Below are 21015 nucleotides of genomic sequence, written 5' to 3' on the forward strand. Positions count from 1 at the left end.
CAATATGATTGGTCCCCGCCAGCCTGACAGGGGTCGTTCACTGAGGAGGAAGGACTATGAGAACCGCCTATAATATACACTAGAAGATGTCGACCAACCTCGACCATGAACACATAAAGTGTGACACTGTTGGGTAATCCTAAACCAGTTGTATGAAACATCTCATAAGGCGTTGATCGCCATCCATAGCAGCACGAAACCGTCGTTCACTGAAATCTAAAGTACAATTCCCTAAGTGAGTTACGATACCGGTGAGGCAGCTGCAGAAGCCTCCCGATTCCTCAAGATCAAAATACCTCCCTTCAGCTGGGCGACCTCTTTCACCATCGCCGTAAACTTCGTCTTCTTCACATCTGTAGTCAAGTAAGGCGTAAAATGCTGAATACAGTCTCGCGTCGTCGCGTTGGGCGTATTCTGTAACCACTCAATGAGCATCCTCTCCTCCAATTCGCCCTCCGGAGCTGGGCCAGAGGGAAGCGGTTTCCGTTTCTTCGGCTTCGGTGGTGCAGCTACACCATTTGCTGCAGCACCCGTCGACCCCGCATTACCGCCTAGGTCATCAGTGGCCTTGCGTTTGTTCGACGACATGGGCTGTCCATTTGGCGTCGGGCTGCCTGGACCCTTAGCTAGAGCGGCTGGACTAGTTGCTCTGCTACCATTGACGGGACTAGTCGCCCTGCTTCCAGTACCCTGTCCACTAGTTACGCGACTGCTATTCGTAGACGTCGACTTGATCTTCGGTGCTTTGGGACTTGTAGCGCGTTTTGCGACAACAGAATGGCCACCCATACTCGCAGGCGCCGGCGAAGTAGCGCGAGAGTCAGCAGTGGAACCGTTTTGAGCAGCGCTGTTAGACGGCTGAGATGGTTTCGGAGTTGGTTGTTGAGAAGCTGACCGAGATTCAGTCTGTTGAGGCGGCTCTTGAGGAGGAGCTGGTTCTTCCTCCTCTTCCTCGTCATTCTGCTGCAGTATTAGCACCCATACACGGGAATTAGAAAACGGGTACACACCGAGCTTGCATACGGATTACGCTCTTCATCACTGTCGTATGCAGCGTTCTTCTCCAGCTTGCGCATGAGCTTCTTCAGAGATTTTCCGTCTTTCGTCAGCTGACTCTCGCCATCCTCAGACTCCGACTCGTCGACATAGCCCTCGCGGGTCTTGTTGGCACTCTTATACTCTCGTTTGAGGCGTTCCTATTGTACGCATGTTAGCGTTACAATGAGAATAACGGAGAACTGTCATACCTCTAACTCTTTGGCCTCCTCTTCATCCATATCAGCAGGACCTGCCTCATCGTCATCCGCAAACTCATCATCGAAAAGCTGCTCATCCAAGTCTCCTTCCATGTCATTCTCTTCCTTCTTTCTTCTGGGCGCTCCTTCATCGTCATCATCACCGCCACCCTGAGGTCCGCGGTTCGTTGTCCGTAGTGTTCGTCCACCCATAGCTCGACTGTTTCCAGACGAGTAGACCAGTGACGAGCTGCCAGATATAACACGGTTTTCTGAATCCGCTTTGAACATCTCTGACGTTGCTGACGAAGGTCCTTGCCCTTTTCTCCGGTGTAGCAGCCAACGTTCCGGGTCTTTATTCTTCTGAATCTTGGCCATCTGGGGGGAACGTCAATCATAGTGACGCATATGCAGTAAACAATATACCAGAGCCTCTGCCTCCTCTAATCCAGGGACATGATGTTTAGGCTTCTTCTGGAACTTGTACCAGCGATTGGCAGGTACAAATTTAAAGAATTCTTGTGCAGCTGGCATAAAGAGAGCGTGTGTCTCCGCCCTCGCCACTTCTTCCAGTTTCCCTACCCACATCTCGTTCTGCTTCGCATCCTCCATCACCCAGGGATAACGTTCCTCGCGTCGCAGCTGGCGGGTTGCCTCAGGCACCAAAAACACCTGCCGTGTCTTCTTCTGAAATTTCTTCCGCCCGCCAGCTTTGCCCTTGTCTTTCTCCTTCGACTGAGCCTCACCACCATTATTCGCTATCGGCCGGCTATCCGCATCGACCATAACGATCTTTCCATCTGACCCAACAACAGGCTTCCCGTCAGGCCCCAGCATAGGACCCACAGGTACTTGGGAAGATGGACCAGGCTCGTCCCTCCTCAACTCCTTCCTGTTCAGCTTTATCGGCTCCTCCCAGGTTGATATGTCTACAGTCTTTCTCGAATCAAACTTCATAACATCATACTTCCACCCGTTGAGAGCAGAGGACATGAGCTTGAATTCGGCAAACTCGCCGTCAGGGAGCTTAGAACTATCATCTGCGTCAGCGACGGGTGGGGTAGGCTGTGCACGAGGAGTAGCGGATTTGCGGAGAGATGATTGTGACTGAGATGGTTGTGACTGGGATAGTTGAGAGCCTTGGGAAGTCGTTGAGGGCGTCGAGGGCTCCTTCTTTATTGCCTTCTTCTTGTGAAATAGAAGAGATTCGGCTGATTTTGGTGGCATTGAAAATATAGCTGAAATCTGGAGAGAAGATGAGTCTTGATGGTGGTTGTCGGTTATCAGCGCAGCAGGCGACTAGGACAGCGACGAGTTAAGGAGCGGAAATGACAGAATCGCCAGAGAGCATGTATATAGCTCTGTTTCACAAGCTGTACGAGCAGGTTGGAGAACAAGGCTCACATGCTGACATAAGGCATGGTAATATAATTAATCAATTCGCACTAAGATCTTTGTCCTCAACCTCCTGATCAGCAGACGGTCTGAAGGATGCTTGATAATCATCATAACAATTGCGGCGAGAGGGAAACCTAAGGAGACTATATACACTTCATGTGATCGTGAAATTTTGTCCATAAAAATGAAAACAACCATGCTAAAACCATCACAACTCGTAACTTAAGAAATCGTAGAATTCAGCAGAGGAAGAGGCCAGGAAAGACCAGAATAGATCCAGCAACTACATCGGCTGTACCTCTGACTTGTTCGCTGGTATGCTCGCAACACCATTGGTAGTAGGTGCTGCTGGTGGTGGTTGTGCTGGCGCTGGAGGAAGGGTGGTGGGTGCTGCTGGATATGGATTCTCCGATGATGGTGGTCGTGGCTGAGACGGATGAGACGATTGCTGATGCGGGTGCTGTGGAGGATGAGAGATCGCTCCTGGAGGTGGCGGGTATGGTCCTGGAACTGGTGCGCCCTGCCCATACACCATAGCGTGAGGTGGTGCTCCTGGACCAAAAGATGGTATGCCTTGTCTCATGCTTTCCAGCTCGTGTCTCAGCATCTCGATCTCACGAACCATATCTTGGTGACTTTGCTTCAAGTTGGTAACAAAGTCGATAGCTGAATTCGTAATGTCAAGGATGGCCTACGCGTATAGAAACCTGGTCTGCATACCTTTGCTAAGGATCTCCCATTTACTCGCCTTCATACCCCGATCTGCTGGTAGCTGGTCCCGCAGCTCATCAAAAAGGTCTTTCATTTCTTTCCGTCGTTTTCGCTCGGCAAGCTTATGCGAAACTCGCAGCTCGGGTGAACGAGAATAAGGTGTAGATCCCGGCTCCTTCGGCGGCTTCAGGCTAGATGACGGAGAAGGAGCCGAAGAAGGCTCCTCCGCAGGCGGCGCAGGCCCTACAGCAGTAGTGACAGTCTGGCTATTTTCGCGTAATTGACGCGATGGAGGTCGGGACCGCGAACGGATATTTCTTGTCGGGCCTATTGTAGAAGTCGAGCTTTCTGGCACAGACATCCGCCTGTCTGGCGGGAATGTCATCGGGGGCATCATGGTCATCTGCATAGGTTGTGTTTCGAAAGAACGAGGGTGGTGCTGTATATTAGGATCTTGTTGACCGTCCGGGTGTTGTGCTGCAGACCACGCGAAAGTCGCCATGCTGCCTGGCGTCGAGGGTGCAGCAGGTCGACCATGTGGCTGATCGCCGGAGAATGCCGATGGGTAGCCACTAGTTGTCCCGTTTGGGAACGATGGGGGTAGGGAATCCCGTCTCTCATTCAGCCACCAATGCCCATTTCCCCCTGCGATTCCTGGACCTGCCACTGGCGCTATCGTTGATGAATGCACTGAATGTCGCCTCTGGTCATATATGCTCAGTTGGGCTATCCTACTCATCTCTATGGTCGACCCTCGCCGTTTTTGTGCGCGTCCTTCTGAATCGATGTTCATGGGACTAGGTACCCCTGGTCCTACCAGATGCGAATCTGATTCGTCATTTCCATTTGCTTCTCTGTAAGCAGACGTCTTTCGTTTCGTTCCATGTGGCATTTGGGAATCCGAAGAATTCTGTAGATCTGTCAAAATCGATTTTTCGAGAGTGACGCCCATGACTTACAGCAATCGATTGCCTTCGTGAACTATGATCACTGTCGTCTGCTTGTCGCGTGTTAAATCTGGGTGATTGTTTCTCATTCCTGCTGTCCACGTTCATGTGATCGGTGGTTTCTGACAATGTCACCACCTCTATGTTCACAAGATGCGTACAACAAATGATACTTCAAACTCACTAGTTCCCCCATTTGGAGGAAGTGATGTCTGTAGAGGTGCGATACCCTTTGCAGGCTCCCATTCTGCAGATGGGGAACGTAATATCTTGCGCATTTGTTTACTTGAAGACTCAGAATGGTGTGTTGAACCTCCTCCATCACCGAAAGTGTAGTTAGCAGCTGGACGTGGTCCTGAGAGGATGCTGTAGCATTAGCTATGTAGTTGGATGATAGGACGGGAAGCAAAATCAATACCATCTATATGACGCGGACCTGCAGATGAGTTCGCGGAAGCAGCATGTAGAGATGGATCTGTGATAGAGCCCCTGCGGTGCTGCTGTAAATAATCGAGAGGTGGAAGAGAAATGACTGGGGAATGTCTGGATACATCTTTGAGTGCAGGGGTACTGCCGCCAGAGTCTCTTTGTGGAGAATGAAGATTGACATGCTTGATCGTCGCCGTCGTTGTGTATGCAGGCATTATGCCTGTGTAAATTGGACGTTGAAGAGGAGTTAAGAGACGGTCCAAGGATGGTCGATGTGAATGAGCTTTGTGAATGTCGACGTTATAGAACTAAAACTCTGTTACCAGATACGGCGTACAGCAACGTGGGTCAGGAGCACGTGGCAACGCACATATCCAAAAAGGCTAAATTAACGAGTGAGTGCATTCCCATTTCAGCCTTCATGAAGCCTTTCTCTGCTCACTCAGTTGGCAGGGAGGAGGGAAAGTTTACAACACCGGTAAAATGCCTGGGTATACCATGATCACACGAGAATTCAGATCGCAGCGGTTACAACACAGCCAACTCTCGTAAACCTATCCACAACCCTCCTCCAGTCCAGTAGCTGCCAAAGTCCGATGCTGATCCTCTGTTAAATCAATAATCCGTATATGTCTCCCCTTCATGCTATTCCTCGTTAATCTCCCAGACTTCACCTTCTCCATCTCATCCCACGCTAATCGCTCAAGAATATCATCCACTTTAACCATGAATCTCACCCACGGTATGTAATCAAGGTACACGCTGCTCTGGGGCATGAGAGGTGCGGGTGGTTGAACCATGTCCTGCAATGCGGTTAGCATCTGTGCTTGATGCTCCACGCGAGCTCGGAAGAGCCTGGTTTCCATGTCAGTAGCCGCGGGGTTGATCGACGTTGTGATCGGAATAGGACCCAAATCCTCGTGTTTACCACGTGAAAGGTGGATGGCATCATGCACAATGAGCTCATCTTTGTGATAGAAGGCAAGTCCATCTCTCGTGTCAGAGACGTGGGACGGCTGGATTAGTATGGCGTGGCCCAATTCATCGTCAACCGAAGATTCAGATAAGTCATACGACAGGGCCTCGAATAGTGAACTGTCAGGAAAGCGGGAAAGATGTACTCTGTTGCCCTCACCTCACGTCCATCCAGTGGTGTCCTGCAGAGATAGCTGTCGGTGTACGAAACACAATCCGTGAAAGTGGAAGCCCATCGCCACAGCTCCTCCGTCGATGTCTCAGTAACGTCAGCACTGCTTTGGGCGGAAATTGTCAGAGGGAGTGACGGCCAGTTTTCAGCGGCCCCCTGTGCTTCTTGAGGGACCTTAGCTTCGTGGGTGGCGTCAGTACACATCATTTGCAGCTGGGTAATAGATCGCCTGAGATCCGATGGTGGTAGTGGTTCGGTTCTGGGGTTCAGCGGCGCGTCTGGAAGATCCATACTCTGCACGATGTGCGTGGTTTCGTAAAGCTGGACCAATTTTTCTCTCGAGATAGCGCATCCCTGTGTTAGACACAAGCATTGCAAAAACGTGACAGCGGGCTTGGAAGGGCAAGGTTGGAATGTTAGCACGGATTGCAGAGGAAGATCCGCGACGGGGACAAGCTTCATATCTGTCAAAGCGAAATTGAGTTCTGGAAATGCTAACATGATTAGAGTGACTATAGTACCGTTGCATGTCATGATCACGGGCCGTCGGCACTCCTTGATCAACTCTACCACTGCCGGCCAAAAACCGGCGTCTTCCTTGAATAATATATCGACTTCTTCAAGGAGAATGAGTGATTGCCGAGCAGTAGGAGACGGTTTCGCTGGTCCATCGTTTGTTTTTAATGAGCCAACTAGCCCATCAACGGCTACAGGTGGTTCCACCGTGTCCTGCAGGGACTCACTGGCAGCATCCACGAGGACATGTGTGTCAACATCACTAGGATGCTCGGTATCTGAGTGTGTTGGCGAGGGTATGGGGTTAACTTTCCCTCCTTTAGGGAAAAGCGTCGAAAGAGCAGCGCTTGCTCTTGAATCACACTGCGCAGCTGCCGTTCGGTATTTCGGCCTCGTCTGTTGGATGAGGTGATTTTTACCCACATCTCCAACGAGGTTATCGAGGTTTGCGCCACTGCGTTTTCCAATCCCGGGATAGACCTCGAAAACTTCCCACCCCAGCTCATCTGCACATGCGTAAACCGCTGCGCTCTTCCCACACCCAGGAGGCCCGCTTATAATGAGTGTGTTCGTTAGATTATCGGTAAAATCAGCGTCGGAGGATTGGTGGTTGAGATTGGTCGGGATGGTGCCGACACCAGTCTCTGAGGTTGGTGGATATTTCTCTAATAGTCGCGAATTGTCTTTTCGCTGGAGGCGAGAAAGCGTCCGCTGGCAAAAATTAAAATCATCGTCATCGAGATCCTCCTCTGGAGCATCTGGAGCCGCATCGCTTTCGTCGTCGCTGCGAGCAATAAAAACATCTAACTCGTCCTCGGAATCCAGCCTCCGTCGTTTTCTGCCTCTTTTTTTGTTCACGGCTCGAATGACGCGAGGCCGTTTAGGCGCCCTTTCGGGAGGGTTGGGCTTGACCTTCCGCCCACCTGTTCCAGTTGCGCTACCTTTCGCAGCAGGGGGATGTGTAGCATGTAGACGAATTTCGAGAGCCTTGAGCCAATCTCGAATATACAACGCACGGGATTCATTCCCTAGTACTTCATCCGCTCGCCTGGGGCGGAAGCGGGTGGTCCACATTTCTTGTTGTGGCGGCCCAGAGACTGTCCGACTGGCATAATCCTCGCCACTCAATAGCCTAGAAATTGCGGCATGACGTGCGGCATGACGGGCCCCGTCAGCACCAAGATAATCTTCACGTTCGGACTGCGAGGAGATCCGGGGAAAGATCGACGGTTCAAGTAGAGGATCCTGCGATAAGGAAGAAAGGAAGCTTAAGGACACGTCGTTTGTGGGATCTGGTGGGCCGCGTTTATGACGTTTCGGTGGCTCCGAACTCGCACTGAAGGTATTCTGTGGTCCCCGAACATGTTGCATCTCCTTATTTGGGTAAGGTGCATCTGGCGCCATATCGCCTAGATGCACGTGTCGCTTTACTGGAGGGTGGACGTCTCCTGGAGCGTATATTCGACTTTTTTCTACCATAGCCTGTACCAAGGCTGTGTTTGACCTGTTAGTAGGCGCGTTTATATCCTCGACACATGGTAAAATGGGGATTGGTGATGATTGATGAAGAGAATTCATTTCTGGATGAGGTGACAGAGAGGATTGATGATATGACGATGGCTCTTCATCATCGGATAGTTCAATAAGAATATTTCCACCGATGTCCCTCCTCGCAGCCGTAGAACTTGAGTGAGTAGTCTGGATGGGAGTTGCGGATGGTGTTCCGAAAATAGGAAACAATCTTGCCGGCTGGCCTGTGAACCAGCAATGATGAAGAAGAGTGCTTACATCAAATAGTACTCACTGTGGTTTTGGCGGACAGAGTCTCGTATAGCTCTGCGGGGTGCCTTAGGACGTGGTGGAGTTGGTTCGTCATCAATGACTATGATATCTACTGGGTGTATCGAAGATGAGGCAACTTCAGTCGCGTTTGCTCCATTCAGTTCCTTCGAACCGTCTCCTGAAGGTTTCGTTTCCTCATCCTTCTGGAACAAGTCAAACAGAGTCTTCTGAGCGGACGCCTGCGTGTGTTCGTTCAGCGTGAGAGACAGGCCACATGAGCACCACACATACCTGCTTTGCCCGCGTGCTTCGTGTAACTCTGCTTTGGCGCTTCTCGGTCATCTAAGAGGGTTTGAAGGCGTGCACAGAGCGTGGAGGCTTAAAGTTTGAGCACCGGAACAGTGATCGAAAGTTTCGAAACGCGTCTGATCGCGTTGCATGTGACTTCAAATACTACTTGCCTTTTTGAGTAGCACAGACTTTCACCGTGTCACGATCAGGCCACAAGCCACAGCGAACCACAGAGACTCTCACAGATGATGGTTGATTTGGATCAAGCGGCGTCGCCGAGCCTAACCCACGATATCGTCAAATGGATATCACAAGAGTATCACGGTAATGAAGTCAATTCTTAGGCCGATCTTGTTGATTCTTTACCAAAAATTAGATATGAATGGTTCGTTAATTCAAACCCTCGAAAGCCCTCCTACAGCAGCGGAGTTTGCACAATTAGTCCACATATCTAGGCCTGTTGTCATCAAAGGTCCCTCATGTCAATGAGAAGATTAGACCGGCTTGTGATATGAAATTCAGGTTTCCAAATCCCAGCCTTGAAACGATGGACCGATGATTACTTGCAGAGAAAGCTGCAAGATCAACCTGTATCAGTGGCAATCACACCCAACGGGTGAGTGTTCGTTTATTTGAGCGCTTCTGTGACTGAGGGCGGAGCAGGCAAGCAGATGCTATTGCCGCTGGCCCAGGAGGTAGCCTCTTTTTCGTGGAGCCGTTTATCGAGAAAGTTCCCATGGCGAAACTCCTTGAACAACTTAGCGCAGGCAAGTACACACGTTTGACTCCTAAAATTGAACACTTTGATATGCCAAGCAGAACCGGATAACAATAACACCTCCGCTTCTTATCTCCAATCACAAAACGGAAATTTATATTCCAGCCGTTTCTTTGAATCGCCAAACGATGATCCATCAGAATTTGGTGCCCTCAGGGAAGATGTTCCAAGTAACATCCCATGGGTCACTGAAGCACTAGGTGGAAACTCAACTAAGCCGAGTTTCTTCACTCATAATATAAAGGACAGGCAGAAACCCTGATGCTGTCAACCTTTGGATTGGGAACAATAAAAGCATAACGAGTATACATAGCGGTAAGCACTGGGCCTTTAAATGGCGCGCACCCGACCCGTCCACATCTCACACGTTGGCAAGATCCGTACGAGAATATATACACTGTGATACGTGGAAGGAAACACTTCACGCTCCTCCCACCCTGTGAAGGGTGGTGTCTTCAAGGTAACACGACTTGTCAATGCTATGCGAAGCACTGTAATAATTTGCCTCAGAACGGATGTATCCTCACGCAGTATACGGCCGTACCGATAATAGTAACGGTCTGAGTGTTATTCCCTCTTCAGATACCCCTCAAATTCGCTGGTCTTCTGTCATCAACCCGGACATTCCTGGGTCACTGCCTCCAGAAGCTCACCCACTGCATGTCACAGTCGAAGCAGGGGATACGCTGTACCTGCCAGTTGGCTGGTGGCACTACGTACAGCAATCTGGACCAATTACTATTGCCCTTAATTGGTGGTATGATGCCGAAGTACGAGGGATGAATTGGATTTGGCTGAACTTACTCAGGGGCAGTGGTGATGTGCCATCAGGAAATGATGAAACCGATACTCGGTGATGTGACCGATTGGTGGTGGAGTAACGCACGCACAACAAGTAGCTAGGGAACGTTTCATTGGTACCAATCAACGCCCAGGATTTGCCTCATTCAATGTGAAGCGTGACAGCTTGGCTTTGTGACGGATTATTAGTCAGGTCACGAACTTTCTCGTCCTTCAGCAGCTTCCCCTTGCTACAGCGTCAGCTCCTGCAACATGCCTAAAGACAAATCAGAAAAGCGAGAGAAAAAGGAGAAGAAGCCAAAAGTTGATGATGCAGAGGCAGAGGCAGAAGATGTAGAAATGGCTGACGTTTCGGAGGTGAGTGCATCGCCTCGCATGTTTCCAAATGTCCTCATGTACATATCATGTTAGTCCCCAAAAAAACCGAAGAAGGAGAAAGAAATCATCATTCCATTGGAAGATTTGTCTCCTCTTGCGCAACCATTAGCGCAGAAAAAGCTTGTGAAAAAGCTGCACAAAACGATCAAGAAGGGTGCGCCCACTTATTTTTGTTTTTCTCGTTCATATGCTGATCATTTCTCAGCCTCCAAAGCGCGGCAAGTTAAAAGAGGTGTAAAGGAAGTTGTCAAGGGTATTCGGAAAGGAGAAAAAGGGTATGCGCTTATTGTGCTTGCATTTTCAATCAGTTGATATCTTCTTAGATTGCTGGTATTGGCGGCAGATATTAACCCCATAGACATCATATCTCACCTCCCCGTGCTCTCAGAAGAAGCTCAGATACCATATGTCTTTGTAACGTCAAAGGAGGAGCTTGGCCATGCTAGTTCAACAAAACGACCAACAAGTTGCGTTATGATCTGCCCTGACCAGAAACGCAAGGTCCAAAAGAAGGATGCTGAGGCAGAGAAGGATGATGACTACAGGGAGTTGTATGAAGAATGTCGAAAAGAGGTTGCAAAGCTGGACCACAAGGTTGTATTCTAACTTTGCCCTCCCTGTGCTGGCAATCGTGTATTTTATACCTCATTAATTATCTTGGATTCATGAGCTGCATGAGAAGAGAACTGTGCTAACGTGTACCCGGAGACCGGAGTTCGAGGCGGCAATTTGATACATACATAAAATAAATACGCTCGCTTTCACACGAAACTTACTACTGTGCAGTTTGCAACAACCTCTAAGCCTGGTCTTTTCGTTCATACCATATCTTCCCTTCTAAAATGCCCGCCCAAAAATCCAAATCTTCGGCTAGCAACGGTGCTGCTAAAAATCGTAGTGCCAAAGTGACGCCTGAGAGCACGGTTCCTTCATCTCCTGCTCCTTCCAAAACCGACCTCAGCGCTCCTACAGTCACAGGCTCCGGAAGGCCAGACAAGGCTGCATATGATGCAGAGCAAGAGAGAATCAGGACTGAAATTGACGGTTTGCAGACTAAACTTGTACGCGCTTTACTCGACTTCCTACTCGGTGCGAGACTCACAAGTCCACGCTTAGGCTACCGTCCGCGAAAAAATATCCTCGGCAACCCAGTCTGGTACTGGAAATGACAAACGGGCAGCTCTAAAGGCTGAACTGGATAGCATACGCGGTCAACAGTCGTCCAATAAGTTAAACCGAGGCAAGATACATGAGCAGCTCAAAACAGTTTCAGAGGGCGTTCAGAAAAAGGTTGGCCTAATATCGACCCGCGTTCACTATTTTCTGACGAAGCGTGCCATGCAGATAAAGGACCTGCAGGCTGCTCGTGGAAAGACACCTTACAAAACCGCAGCAGAGGTCGATGCTCATATTAGGTGAGCCTTCTCCCTTGACATCACGCTCGCTTCCACTGACGCTTTTCGTCTCTCAGCACCTTGGAGAAGCAAGTGGAGTCTGGTAGCATGAAAGTTGTCGATGAAAAGCGTGCCCTTCAGGAGATAAGCCAAGCTCGACGGTCGCGTAGAATAGTCGAGAAGTTCCAGACGGACCAGGAGTCCATTGAAGCCGACCGTCAAGAAGCCGACCGACTGAAGAAGCTACTTGATGACCCGGAGTCCAAGGAAATCTCTGAACGTTATGACACCATCAAAGCTGAACTGGACGAGCTTAAAAAGGAATCCGACGATGCGTATGCAGGTCGAGCCAAGCTTTTTGAACAGCGAGACGGTATTCAGGCACAAATAAACGCTCTCTTCAATGAGAAGCGTGAGGCATCACATCTCTTCCGGGAGGCAAATGACCGGTATTGGACCAAGATGAATGAGGACCGCGCTCGACGTCTTGAGAGGGCTCGTTCTCAGCGTGATGCAGAGGAAGCACAGAGGAAGATGGCAATCGCAGACGGTCTGCGGGAAGAAGCGTCGATGCCTGCATTCCAAACGCAGATTGAAGACTGCCAGACTCTCATTGACGCACTCTCTGGGAAATCCACTGGCAATGTAGTGTTGTCATCCTCATCGCTACCAGCCAGGCCGGATGTTTCTGGCGTTCCGCAGTTGGAGATTCGACAGGTGGATGCAGTTGGCGATGCTATGGTGGCACGGAAGAAGAAAGGGGATGATGAAGAATCGTATTTCGTTGGGAAAGCAAAGAAAGGGAAGAAATCCCCTAAACCCACATCTCCAGCCGATACCAGCGCCATCCATCTACCTTACGGCCAATTATCCGCGCTGCTTTCGCTATCTATACCGCCTCCGACAGGCCAGGCTGAGGTTCCTCGTGTTATCGAGGACCTGAAGACGAAGAAAGCCTGGTTTGAGGCCAACCAAGCCCGTCAAACAGCGGAAAACGTTGCCAAAGCCGAGGCGGAGATCCGACGTCTGACAAATGGCGCTAAACCTAATGGCAAACAGAGCGCTACTCCCGGCGAAGTTTCCCCACCGAATGGCGGTGGCGAGCCTCCAGAATCTATTCCCGTTCCTTCGGGTGACGCAGCTCCACGGATTGATATTCCTGAGATTGTCGAGAAGCTTGAGGAGGTTCAGGTTGACGCTGAGAACTAGAGAGATCACCCGGGGTACAGGCTGAATGGGAACATCTTTTATACCTCACACTTATACTACCAAATCTGCCTCTACTTATATCTGCAAATTATGTCCAGAGCGGGAAGGAATCAGTATTATTCGACAGAATGAAAACCTATACAATAATGAGTACGAGAAGCAGGGGAAGAGACTGAGCAAAAGTGGCAATACAGATAGGACACTGACAAGGTATGAATAAATGACGGAAGGGAACATATACAATCACTGGAGATACTATCTTTGACCGAGTGGTATAATTTTCAATAGAGCACAGGAACTAAGGCCCAGCCTCTGTCTTGACGGGCTCAGCCTCGCGATCTTGCTCGCCATTAGTACCTGATGAGATATTCATGCCCAAATCTTGCGTCGCAAATGACGCAACGTCAAACGAATTCCCGGGCGCATAGTCAGAGAACGACAGTCCTGACTGGTGGACGGGAGGAATAGCATCCTCCGGCTGAACTGAAGTATCCATATAATTCAAACCTCCATATGCGTCTGCATTAAATCCAGAAGATGATGCGTCCAGCGCGCCTGTCGGGAACGGGTCCTGCTGCAAAGCTGCGAGCATGCTTGAGGTGGTCGGGGTATGGCTCATCACGTGTTGAGCGGAACGAGTTTCCATGGTGTTAAAACTTTCCTGGCCGGCCATGGGAGATAATGAAAAGAACTGTTGCTGCATGACGGGTTCGACAGATGCAGCGACGGAGTTGGTGGAAAGCGCCACGCTACGCAGAACATTGACTGCAATCCAATCACTGGGTAAACGGTAAACAGTGTATCATGAAAGGAAATTAGAACGACCTACTCCAAGAACAGCTTCATAATCTGGAAGGCTCCGAAGGCTGGGTCACTGCGGATGGTCTAGTGGCTATTAGTGAACGGAAGACCAACGATGATGATAGCTCTTACCAAATCTCTCATGACCTGACTGGTCACATAGCCCCAGCGGATCAAGACACTTCGGGAACTCAAGGTGCCTCGATCGTCACCAGATCCTATCCGCTGTCCCATGAGCCTCTCGCAACATTTGTCAGCCCAGGCCATAACCTCCCTGACTGGCTCGGACGTCTTTGACAAGCTGTCCATCATGCCTACGAAATCGACTTCTAGGAGCTGAACAAGCTCCTCGTGACGACAATTGCACACTAGAGCGGACTGGTTGCGGACAGATTCGAAGTCCACTTTCTGCCAGGAACGGCGCATCTCGGAAAGCTGCTTCTGGTTCGTCAATACGGTATTGAGAGCCTGGGTAACTTGGTATATATCCAAGAAGCGCACTGCAGTACTATGAGCTAAGCCAGTGGAAGTGTCGGAAAAATTACATACAGACAAGATGGCCGAACCGCGCTCCGAGCTCGACCTTGGGCTCAACAAAAGTGTTGCCGTATCCATCCAGCGCAACAAGCAGGATCTTCTCCATTTTGCTTGCCAACGTCCTAAGGCTAGTCATAGCAGCGGGGGAAATTGGGGAAAGCATCTGAGACCTTAAAAACTCAAGTATTTCCTGTCAAAAAAAGTCAGCGAGACTTGCCCGGCGAGGTAACATGCCAGACGTACATCATATAGAATTGCGTCGGCTTTGGCCATTAGACCAGCGATAGCGGGAGCATGCACTACTTCTCGATGATTCCCACTCAAGCTGGACCAGAAACTTCGTAGGTGCATCTCGAACTGGTCAAACCTGAAGGCACGAGCACTCTCGAGGACAGCGTCGAGATGGTCTTGGAACCATCCCCACACCTCACGAGCGGCGATGCTCTGCGGAGATGCTGAGTTGGATCCTATCGCCTCTTCGATGGACGGGAAATGCGCCATATGACGGACTGATACATGCTGCTGCGACGGTACGAAAGAAGCGCCAGTGCCAGGTCCAAGCGACATGGTAGATTGTGCAGCGAGGTTTGAATCTGTCTGGCTGACATGTCGACGGATAGAAGCATGACTGGGATAAGTGTTGCTTCTGGCGACAGCTTGTGCCTGAGAGAGCAAGCTATTAGCAGTAGGTGTTTTGTCACTGAGGTCTCCATAAGTGAGACCAACAGCCTTGAGGTCGCCAGAAAGGGTGAGTGAGTTCCTCTTCGATGCACTAGACCCTTCGGAATCTTCGTCTTCGTCTTCATCGGACCGCTCTTCGCCTTTATTTGGATTGTCGGAAGATTCTTGCGCTGCACGCGCGGCGTTGATGGACTGCTGGCCAGCATTATTATTTGATTTTCGGATGTAATCCTGAAGCCATTCGGCCTCAGCCGAAGTAGCGGGACGAATGCCGCAATCTGGCCGGAACGTGGCGTCAATCAGAAATTCTTCCGATCACCATCAGATGTGGCACTGAAGCAGTGTACTCACAATGATATTTGCTATTTCCGCGAACACCCAAGCGCCGTGTTTTGATAGTAGGAAAACACAGACGAATAGCCTTTCCCAATGTAGCGGTATTAATGTGAGGAATTCCGTACTGATCGCACACTCGTCTGTACGAAAAGTAGAGGCCCTGGCGGGGTACATTCCCATCTGGATAAGGCGCATAATTCGCTGTCAACCTTGTGCGCAGTAAAATGATGAGAAGATGGACATTGAGTAAAAAGCACAGGATGGGCTCACCAAGCCTGGACAAAAATCTGTTTAGCTCTATCAGATGCACTGGTTGTGGTTGCGACGCGGACATTGGCAGCGAGCTTTTCCAATTGGTGATCGGGACCCAAAGACATCCTGCCAAAAGCGCCGGCGGTGTGGATGGTTTCTTGATTAGAGGGCAAGGTAGGAGCGTGCCCATACATGGTAGGATAGTCTGAGGGGTTTCCAAGGAACATGGAAATGTCGTCTGTTTCACTGGATGAAGAGTGAACACTCTCAGTATCACGGGGGTACGGAGAAGCAGCAGCACGGGCCCTGAGATGAGTTTGACGGATATGGCCTTTAAGCGCAGGATTAGTAATATTAGTGTTGGGGGGAGATTGACCAGGGGGAGTCATGTCGGATGGAGGAAGTGAGAAAGAGGTGTGGCGGGTCTGATCAGCGGTCATATAAGAGAGACGGTAGTGATCGTCCAAGTTGGCAGGTAAACCTGAAGACATTCGAGACATACCGCCTTGAGAAGAGTGAGGACGAGAATTAGGTGAATGAGTAGACGATGAAGAGACAGAATTTGATCTGGAATGTGGGTGATTGAGAGGTAGAAAGTCGAATGGGATACTTGAAGACATAGTCTGCAAGTTGACGGCAGCCATAGATGATATATTGGTGATGATGAAAGGGAATAAATGAAGGTGAATGCCGATGTTTGTGATCAAGGCAAATATTGGCGGTCCAGCCGTCTACTTGAATGAGTGTACTGGAGACAAGAGAGAGAATTGGCCGCTGACTGGCAGATGGCTGAGCTGGGAAAAGCAGAAAAGATTTTTGGGTTCTTTGGATGGGGGGGTATCTGCTTGAATCTAAAACGAAATAGCAGACTGAAAAGTAGGACAAGGCCAAGGGTTAGAAGGAGAGCAAAAGCAAAGCAAAAAAGATATGTTTGCCTCCTCGCAGTAATAGGTAGTTTGGCAGGAACGCGAACGCTGACGAGATCTTCTAGGAACTGCTACACGAACAGAATTGTGGTCGGTGGTCAAGGCAACAACGCCGTTTTAGAACGGGTTAAGAATCAACAACCTGAACTGTTTTTGATCAAGTTTGCACAAATAAGATCTCCTCTACACCGCCGCCGCGCACTTCCCACACCGCCATGAAACTTAATGCCGATAACCTTCCTCCGCCTCCTTAACATGCTCACATCTTTGTATCCATTGATCTCCATCACAATCCCAAGCCCATTTAAATCTCAGAGCCTCCCATATACATATACTTCTTGAACCGCTTTCGGAGCTTTTTCTCCCGCGGCTTCCCCAGCTTGCAGGCTAGATCTAGCCATGACGGAATCGTAAGATCATGCATCCCATACGGCGCAAACTCTGATTCAGTCACCCCTGCTTCGCGGAGTGACTTGGGCAGGTTTCTTAGCGGAACGGGACCATCCGCGAGGTGCAGGCTCGAAATCGGGAACGTTAGGTATTCCAGCTTAAACCTTGGTTCGTGGCTCTCGTCATACTCTTCAACTTGAGGTATGTAATACTTCATTCCTTATTAACTCCAAATGAATATTGACTCGAAACATAACGTACCTGCGCATAACCCAAAGGTGACCACAGCGAATTTTGCCGCGACGGAGCGTGGCTGTCAGAACGCCAGGGCTGAAGCTTGCACCTCCACGAATCCCGATAATCCGCACCCATGCATTGGCGGCCATCGTTCCCATCATTGCCATGACGATACGGTAAATGCTTCCGACGGGAGGCTCGATCCATCTTTGTCATCAGGAGATACTCGTCTTCACCGACGGCCCCCACAGTTGTTGATCCCAGCCCCGAAATGTTGTAGTTGAACACTCTGAAGCTAGGCAAATACGTGGGCACCAAGGACGGGCTGACGCTGATTACCGCATAGTCATCATAATTAAGATGCTTTTTCGTCTTCACAAGCTCTTCAAAGTCGGCCATCAAGGTTTCATATATTGTACCCTCGAAACTATGGGACGGCATCGTGTCTTCTTCAGGACTGATATTGAGATCAGCGGCCTCCACAAAGTAGAACTATAGCCGAAGTCTCGATCAGTGTCAACTGAACAAAGGGGGCCTCTTACATGATCGACGTTCAAATGCTAGACAAGCACTGTCAACCCTTTGCTCGGTAACATATCTTCTAAACATTACTCACGCCAAATAAACTGCCCAAAATTATATCTTGATATCTCAGGCTCAGTTCTGCATACCGATAGTACTAAACCACGCATCAGTGACTCGTCCATGTACAGCCCGCTAGAGCACTCACACACTCGGGAAAGAAATGGTCGAGAGCCGGGGGGACATGCCCTGAAAATTTGGCGTCAAGACCGGTATAATGTTTTGAATTAAGACATACCAGTGACCCACACCTGTCAAATCAACGCCGCGTTATTCGATGCATCTGGAAATCATGATGCCTCATACCTGCACCTGCCGAGCCCGAAACCTTTCAAGTTGCTCTTCCAGCCATTCAAGATGTAAGTTACCGGGGTCGCTGGCATCACCGACAAGACACCCTCTCACAGCTGTCAACCATTCATGTCAAAGAGCGATATTAGGCGGGACAGGCGTCAGGGACCTGACCTTTGTTATTGTGATAGAAGTACATCGTGCTCAGACTGATCACCGCGAGTGCATCGGGTATCACTTCTACTGCATAATATGCGCCTTTTCGGAAAGAAGTTTTGGAGTCTGAGGGAATAAAAGCATCCCAAATGCTGTCCGATACATCTCAGCGAATGAAAGCGGGACATCGAGGAGTACGAACGACGCAAACTCATTCGTTATATTATTCGGACCTGAATAACGTCAGCCAGAGTCACGACATCGACACCTAGTGGCGCTCACCTGGAGATAAAGTATTCTGTGGCGGTGGACGTTAGAAAGACAAAGGCATCGTTGAGATAGAAACCACTCGCGTGTGCTGCCAAGGCCAACGGTGACTTTGAGACATTTGCCACACAAGACTCAGATACAAGCACTTACGCCAAACATCATTATTCCCTATTCACATGAAGGGCAGCGGTCTCGATGAATATGAAATCCGGGAGCTACGGCGCAAAGAACCCACCCAAACTTGGTACAACCGGTATTCCCTTCCTGAGGAATGCATCTTCCATCTTCTTCGCAACGGCGCGATTAAGAGCGAATATTTCGTCAACTGTCCTAGGTATCTCGTTGTCTTCGTCATGTCTGGATGATCCGTCGTCAACTGGTGCTCTGAATGGCTACCGGGACTCTACCTGGCATTATCGCCGGTCCCTGCGATACCTCGAGTTCAGCGCGGGAAAGGAAGCTTCAAGCGATGAACGCACGTACATACAACAAAGTCTATGTCAGAGCTCCAATGGTCTTCTAGGTATTCAAACGTGAAATTGGTCAAAGACCAAGGCGAGTCGCAGGTACTGTAGTGGAAAAAACGTGCTCTAGTTAGGACATGCGATCAAAGGTATAATTTTGATTGACCTGAAGGGTACACCATAATATCCAGCCGGCTGTTTGTCATGTGGCTCTGTTCTATGACATTGAGACGACTGAGAAGCCCCCTTTTCGTAGTATGGGTCTGGATGGATATCGGTGATATGCAAGAAACGTCCGTGAAGTTTTCGATCGGGTCGACTCGGGGCCGCATTCAAGACGACTTGAGAAGGTGCAGCCAGGACCTGGCCACATAAAAGGCCTGCTAGCCACGGAATACGTTTCTTCATTTTCAGGGAACCAGGATCTGATTCAATCGTGAAGTTTTAAATATTGCAAGGCATGTAGTTCGGATTAATATTGACACGAATTGACTCGGATGCGAACTACATAGATCGAATGATGCTAATTGGCTAGTTTGCAGGGATGATACGTACACGCACTGGCCATGCAATTCTGGTGAGGTTTGATAATAATATCGTCGACAGCTCGCACCTTCAGCGTGGCACAACAATGACACGATGTTTTAGATAGGGTCTGCACTGATAATAGGTATGCCACGTGGATCTAGACGGTTTTGAAGATTGAGCGCTTTAGCGGCGACCTCAAGTCTGCAGATGGCAGTGTGATTGAGATCAAAAGCAGTACTACCGTACTGGTGATGTTGGCATTGCAAACCAACTAGTACTGTGGCCCGTCGGCATTACGTATCAGGGACTCAGTGTTGAATTTGTCTATTAGCTCAATGCATCTACCATCTATCAAAATACAATGATGAAAGCCTAATGTACATGTACAGTAATTTTGTGTTCCAGAGGGTACTGCGTAGTGGAATGATGCCAACAATAAATTTATGAATGCCCATACCCAACGTCTAAGAGGGTGAGGTGAGTTAAACTTTTATTACCGAAACAGAATGGGCCACCATCTCCATAGCCACCGGTGAGGGGTTGTTGGGCCTGTGCCAAGCTAGCAATCTCCTCGCGTTGTCATCTGTGTTGAGAACACTGCGGATGGATTGCTCTGCCAGATGACAAGTCTAAGACTAGTTCAGTGGGCGAACAAGGAAGGGAGAGGCAACATACTCTGCTGTATCCTCCAGTTTTCAGCGTTTGACGAGATCTTGAGATTGCATTATGGATCGAGTCGTATGCGTGTCTGCGTCTGCGTTGGTATTAGCACTGCGGTTGTGGCCGATATCTGTGAAAATACATACAGTACTCGTTCCAGCTCACTTGGAAAACGAGGGGGGATGAAAAGATCCTCTCCAGATAAATAACGGTCAAACGCATGATATGAAGCACAGTGGGCAATAAGGGACTCGTCAAATGAAGGGCGACTGATGTCCCAGTCTAGCCAGTCCTCGCTAGGAAGGTCAAAAGGCGCGACTTTGGAACGATGTAAAGCAGCATACCTGAGCCTGGAGTGTGCCACTGCTTCTGTGGTGTGTGGGCCAAGGAAGTGATCCATGGTTGTAATCACAAGTAGAAGCTGTGTTTGAACAATGAGCAAGGAGTCAGACAGACCCGCGAGTCTAGTAGCAGCGACTAGCTTCCTGATGGTAGCGAGGTACACAGTGACAACACTGCAAGTGGGTATTTTCTTGAACCTTTACTTATAGGGGTTAAACTGCCTCCTCGGGATGACACCATTTTGCCAATCCGAAATAATAATTAATAATATTATGTCACTTTGATATCGCATGATTTGTTTATCGTACACTGCATGATATCGTGATCCGGCGCATGATGCGCTTGTGCACTGCAGTCCACAAGCCTTCATTATCATCAAAAATTGTTCCAATCATCCCCTGGCTGGTTGTCTGCAATTTTTCTCATTCGAATAAATTAGTTTTGAATTATTTAATAGACAAATAAGACTCCGCGATAGAGATAAGTACATGATTCGGTTCCGAAGACTACGCGATATCAAATTCAAACTTTGGGCCGGATCTGAGC

General features: G+C 49.4%; 8 protein-coding genes across 8 annotated transcripts; 3 read left to right on the forward strand and 5 right to left on the reverse strand.

The window, feature by feature from the left end:
• Positions 1–63: 63 nt before the first annotated feature.
• DEU56DRAFT_765357 (uncharacterized protein) lies at positions 64–2631 on the reverse strand. Its single transcript, XM_041351001.1, has 4 exons — positions 1662–2631; positions 1248–1613; positions 1011–1196; positions 64–960 (listed from the first exon to the last, which is right to left on the reverse strand). Exons 1-4 carry the CDS (start codon positions 2460–2462, stop codon positions 241–243), a joined length of 2073 nt encoding a protein of 690 aa, XP_041215039.1. The 5' UTR covers positions 2463–2631; the 3' UTR covers positions 64–240.
• A 285-nt stretch (positions 2632–2916) lies between these two features.
• On the reverse strand, positions 2917–7787 carry DEU56DRAFT_723457 (uncharacterized protein; the record flags this gene model as incomplete). The annotated part of the gene is made up of 9 exons (XM_041347771.1): positions 2917–3299; positions 3354–4254; positions 4304–4413; positions 4476–4646; positions 4692–5003; positions 5283–5802; positions 5856–6331; positions 6389–6529; positions 6611–7787. The coding sequence occupies 9 exons, from the start codon at positions 7785–7787 to the stop codon at positions 2917–2919; spliced, it is 4191 nt and encodes a 1396-aa protein (XP_041215040.1).
• An 860-nt stretch (positions 7788–8647) lies between these two features.
• On the forward strand, positions 8648–10180 carry DEU56DRAFT_765373 (Clavaminate synthase-like protein). The gene is made up of 8 exons (XM_041351002.1): positions 8648–8780; positions 8833–8928; positions 8979–9072; positions 9120–9223; positions 9276–9434; positions 9484–9549; positions 9611–9694; positions 9745–10180. The coding sequence occupies exons 1-8, from the start codon at positions 8702–8704 to the stop codon at positions 10089–10091; spliced, it is 1029 nt and encodes a 342-aa protein (XP_041215041.1). The 5' UTR covers positions 8648–8701; the 3' UTR covers positions 10092–10180.
• Positions 10181–10247: 67 nt separating this feature from the next.
• Positions 10248–11168, forward strand: DEU56DRAFT_765383 (RNA-binding protein). Its single transcript, XM_041351003.1, has 4 exons — positions 10248–10392; positions 10447–10567; positions 10619–10688; positions 10737–11168. Exons 1-4 carry the CDS (start codon positions 10288–10290, stop codon positions 11017–11019), a joined length of 579 nt encoding a protein of 192 aa, XP_041215042.1. The 5' UTR covers positions 10248–10287; the 3' UTR covers positions 11020–11168.
• Positions 11169–11180: 12 nt separating this feature from the next.
• On the forward strand, positions 11181–13016 carry DEU56DRAFT_875831 (uncharacterized protein; the record flags this gene model as incomplete). Its single annotated transcript, XM_041356003.1, has 4 exons — positions 11181–11474; positions 11530–11703; positions 11758–11828; positions 11885–13016. Exons 1-4 carry the CDS (start codon positions 11256–11258, stop codon positions 13014–13016), a joined length of 1596 nt encoding a protein of 531 aa, XP_041215043.1. The 5' UTR covers positions 11181–11255.
• A 37-nt stretch (positions 13017–13053) lies between these two features.
• On the reverse strand, positions 13054–16267 carry DEU56DRAFT_936374 (uncharacterized protein; the record flags this gene model as incomplete). Its single annotated transcript, XM_041358818.1, has 7 exons — positions 13054–13795; positions 13846–13901; positions 13950–14317; positions 14367–14544; positions 14598–15313; positions 15387–15580; positions 15642–16267. The coding sequence occupies 7 exons, from the start codon at positions 16265–16267 to the stop codon at positions 13315–13317; spliced, it is 2619 nt and encodes an 872-aa protein (XP_041215044.1). The 3' UTR covers positions 13054–13314.
• A 404-nt stretch (positions 16268–16671) lies between these two features.
• Positions 16672–19774, reverse strand: DEU56DRAFT_765400 (Metallo-dependent phosphatase-like protein). The gene is made up of 16 exons (XM_041351004.1): positions 19483–19774; positions 19106–19398; positions 18959–19044; positions 18883–18901; positions 18711–18832; positions 18628–18643; positions 18488–18510; positions 18408–18438; positions 18224–18357; positions 18065–18165; positions 17997–18009; positions 17907–17947; positions 17793–17855; positions 17719–17736; positions 17201–17668; positions 16672–17150 (listed from the first exon to the last, which is right to left on the reverse strand). The coding sequence occupies exons 2-16, from the start codon at positions 19345–19347 to the stop codon at positions 16854–16856; spliced, it is 1674 nt and encodes a 557-aa protein (XP_041215045.1). The 5' UTR covers positions 19348–19398; positions 19483–19774; the 3' UTR covers positions 16672–16853.
• DEU56DRAFT_765410 (uncharacterized protein) lies at positions 19775–20641 on the reverse strand. The gene is made up of 4 exons (XM_041351005.1): positions 20472–20641; positions 20274–20423; positions 20143–20221; positions 19775–20096 (listed from the first exon to the last, which is right to left on the reverse strand). The coding sequence occupies exons 1-4, from the start codon at positions 20525–20527 to the stop codon at positions 19950–19952; spliced, it is 432 nt and encodes a 143-aa protein (XP_041215046.1). The 5' UTR covers positions 20528–20641; the 3' UTR covers positions 19775–19949.
• Positions 20642–21015: the final 374 nt, after the last annotated feature.

Source organism: Suillus clintonianus, assembly GCF_016758775.1.
Source record: "Suillus clintonianus strain FC179 chromosome Unknown DEU56scaffold_2, whole genome shotgun sequence".
Classification (NCBI taxonomy): domain Eukaryota; kingdom Fungi; phylum Basidiomycota; class Agaricomycetes; order Boletales; family Suillaceae; genus Suillus; species Suillus clintonianus.